Consider the following 2214-nt stretch of genomic DNA (forward strand, 5'->3'; position numbering starts at 1 on the left):
CTTTACTCCAGAATAAAACACCATTACAGTAAAGAAAAAACGTTGCACTGGTTGGAGTACTGCGTCACACCAAAGTCCAGTTTTACAGTAAAAAAGCTTCACAGCAGAGCAACAATGTCTACATTCAAATACTGAGACACTAGATCAACACAGCACCAGCTTTACAGTGAATACATCTTCACATTAACCAACTCACTTTAGGCTGACCTACATCCGTACACTAAGTTCAGAAACTTGAAACTGAAGTAGCACAGCGTTACACCAGATTACAACAAAACAACCTCATAGTGACGTATAAAAGTACAACAACTTTACAGATACTTTTAATGATTTCAAATCGTCTGCCAAGGAACCAGCAGTGCAGACTAACAGGTGCATCTATCGATGGGTCCAGTTAAAGCCTGTTCAGGTACTGATGACCCGGTCTACCTCCAGAGCTGCAGCTCTGCTCAGAGTTACCATGAATTGGATTCTGGTTCTGGTTCTGGTCATGGTACCGGTTCTGGTTCTGACGTCTGTGCTCTGATGTTTCCCGCCTCGGTAGGTGGAGGTCACTTCTTCAACAGGAACGCCATGTCTCCTCGGAGCAACATCTGTGAGATGGAGCTGCCGGACATCCAGGCGTCCCTCGATCTCTACGACAACAACAAGTCCTGAGACCGGTCGCCATGGTTACAACCGCACACCAACATCAATCCCCCTGCCGATGGACGGACAAACCGCTGTGGACCCGCAGAGTCCTGCTAGGGGAATCCTGTTTGGATGTGGGGTTGGGAAGTCGGATAATGACCACCTTCAGCCACAGAAACACTTTACTGACGTTCCCAAGGTTTCAAACTCTGGTCCTGTTCCTTTAAAGCTCCTCTCCTGTTTCTGGATCAGAACCACCCTCCCTCACTTCTCAGTGTCTGTGGAAATGACCAGGATGTAAAACTCTGGGTTTTCTTTCAGGTTCCTACATGTGTTTTAGATGCTAAATAACTCTGAAAAGCCAAAATGTTCCGGTAAAATCATTAAGATTCCCAGTGCAGTCGCTGGGAATGTTTTCTTGTGCCTGAAGAGATTTGGGTCTCCTGCTTAAAGGTTCTAACTTTCAGAAATGCTTCCTTATGCTGAGCCTTGGTTCTGAAAATGATCCTGTTTTTTCTGGATCAGTTCCTCAAGACCTGACCAGTTTCTGCAAACCTTTGATCAAGGAATCCAGAGATCAGGAACGTCTTTGAAACCTTCCTTTGGATACAACATTCCTGAAAGAGTGACAAGTAATTCCTGAAAAGGTTGTGCGTTATTTAGGTCCCCTCTGCTGGGTCTTCCAAAGGTTTTGCTGCTTTAGGACCTGGATCAGCGCCTTCCGGGTCGTCTTGGGGAACAGAACCAGATATTGTCCCAAATCTGGATGGTGATGAAGCAGAACCTTTAGAACATCTCAGAGAGCCTCAGGTGGTCCAGGTTCTGGAACATCTGGAAATCTGAAGGGAAGCTCACAGAGTCCAGGAACAGATCAGGTTCCTGGAGTTCCTGGTGGGGCTCAGACTGAGGGGGCGGAGCTTTGGAAGAGGGGCGGGGCTCCAGGAGCCGTATTCCTTCCTGTTCCTGGTGTTCCAGCAGGGAATCCCGGTGAGGACGATCCCTTCAGGAACGGACTGCAGCTTCCAAGTGTATTCTGAATTACTCAGCGTGTATTAATACTAATAATCAGTATATAAACAGCATTAAACAATCTATAACCTGATTGGTTCAGTAGTAATAAGTGACCTGAAAATGTCCTGAGACGCTGAGCTGCTGTCCACATCTCTCTGTCTGTCCATGTCTCTGTCTGTCTCTGATGATGGTGGTGGTGGTGGGGGTCCTCTGTGTGTTTACTGCTGCAGCATCATGTCTGATTAAACGTCATTAAAGCGTCTGCTGCATTCACTCTGCAGTTTGTCTCCGTCTCTCTGGAAGTCTGACACTCTGGATCCGGATGTCTCTGTTCATCCATCCCAACTTCCCAGGAGAATCATTCACATTAAAATCAGTTCACTGACAGACAAAGAGCAACTTTTGGATTTAGACTCTGTAGAGACTTCTATAGCTTCAGATTTTTTATCAAACTAAAACATTCGCAGCATCTTTACAAACTTGGATTTAAGCTCTACTCTCCACATGCAAACACCACTTTTAATCAGTTACGTTTAATCAGTTTGTCCAACATGTTTCCACCAAAGCTACTAT

General features: G+C 45.8%; 1 protein-coding gene across 1 annotated transcript in view; it reads left to right on the top strand.

The window, feature by feature from the left end:
• LOC103155997 (E3 ubiquitin-protein ligase RNF130-like) overlaps positions 1–1921 on the top strand; it is a 7040-nt gene extending 5119 nt beyond the window's left edge. The window contains exons 5-6 of the mRNA XM_016663939.1: positions 350–372; positions 545–1921. Of these exons, the coding sequence (XP_016519425.1) occupies positions 350–372; positions 545–657 (136 nt within the window). The 3' untranslated portion in view covers positions 658–1921. The remainder of the gene's footprint in view (positions 1–349; positions 373–544) is intronic.
• The last annotated feature ends 293 nt before the right edge of the window (positions 1922–2214 follow it).

The sequence above is a fragment of the Poecilia formosa genome, unplaced genomic scaffold (genome assembly GCF_000485575.1).
Source record: "Poecilia formosa unplaced genomic scaffold, Poecilia_formosa-5.1.2 Scaffold458, whole genome shotgun sequence".
Classification (NCBI taxonomy): Eukaryota; Metazoa; Chordata; class Actinopteri; order Cyprinodontiformes; family Poeciliidae; genus Poecilia; species Poecilia formosa.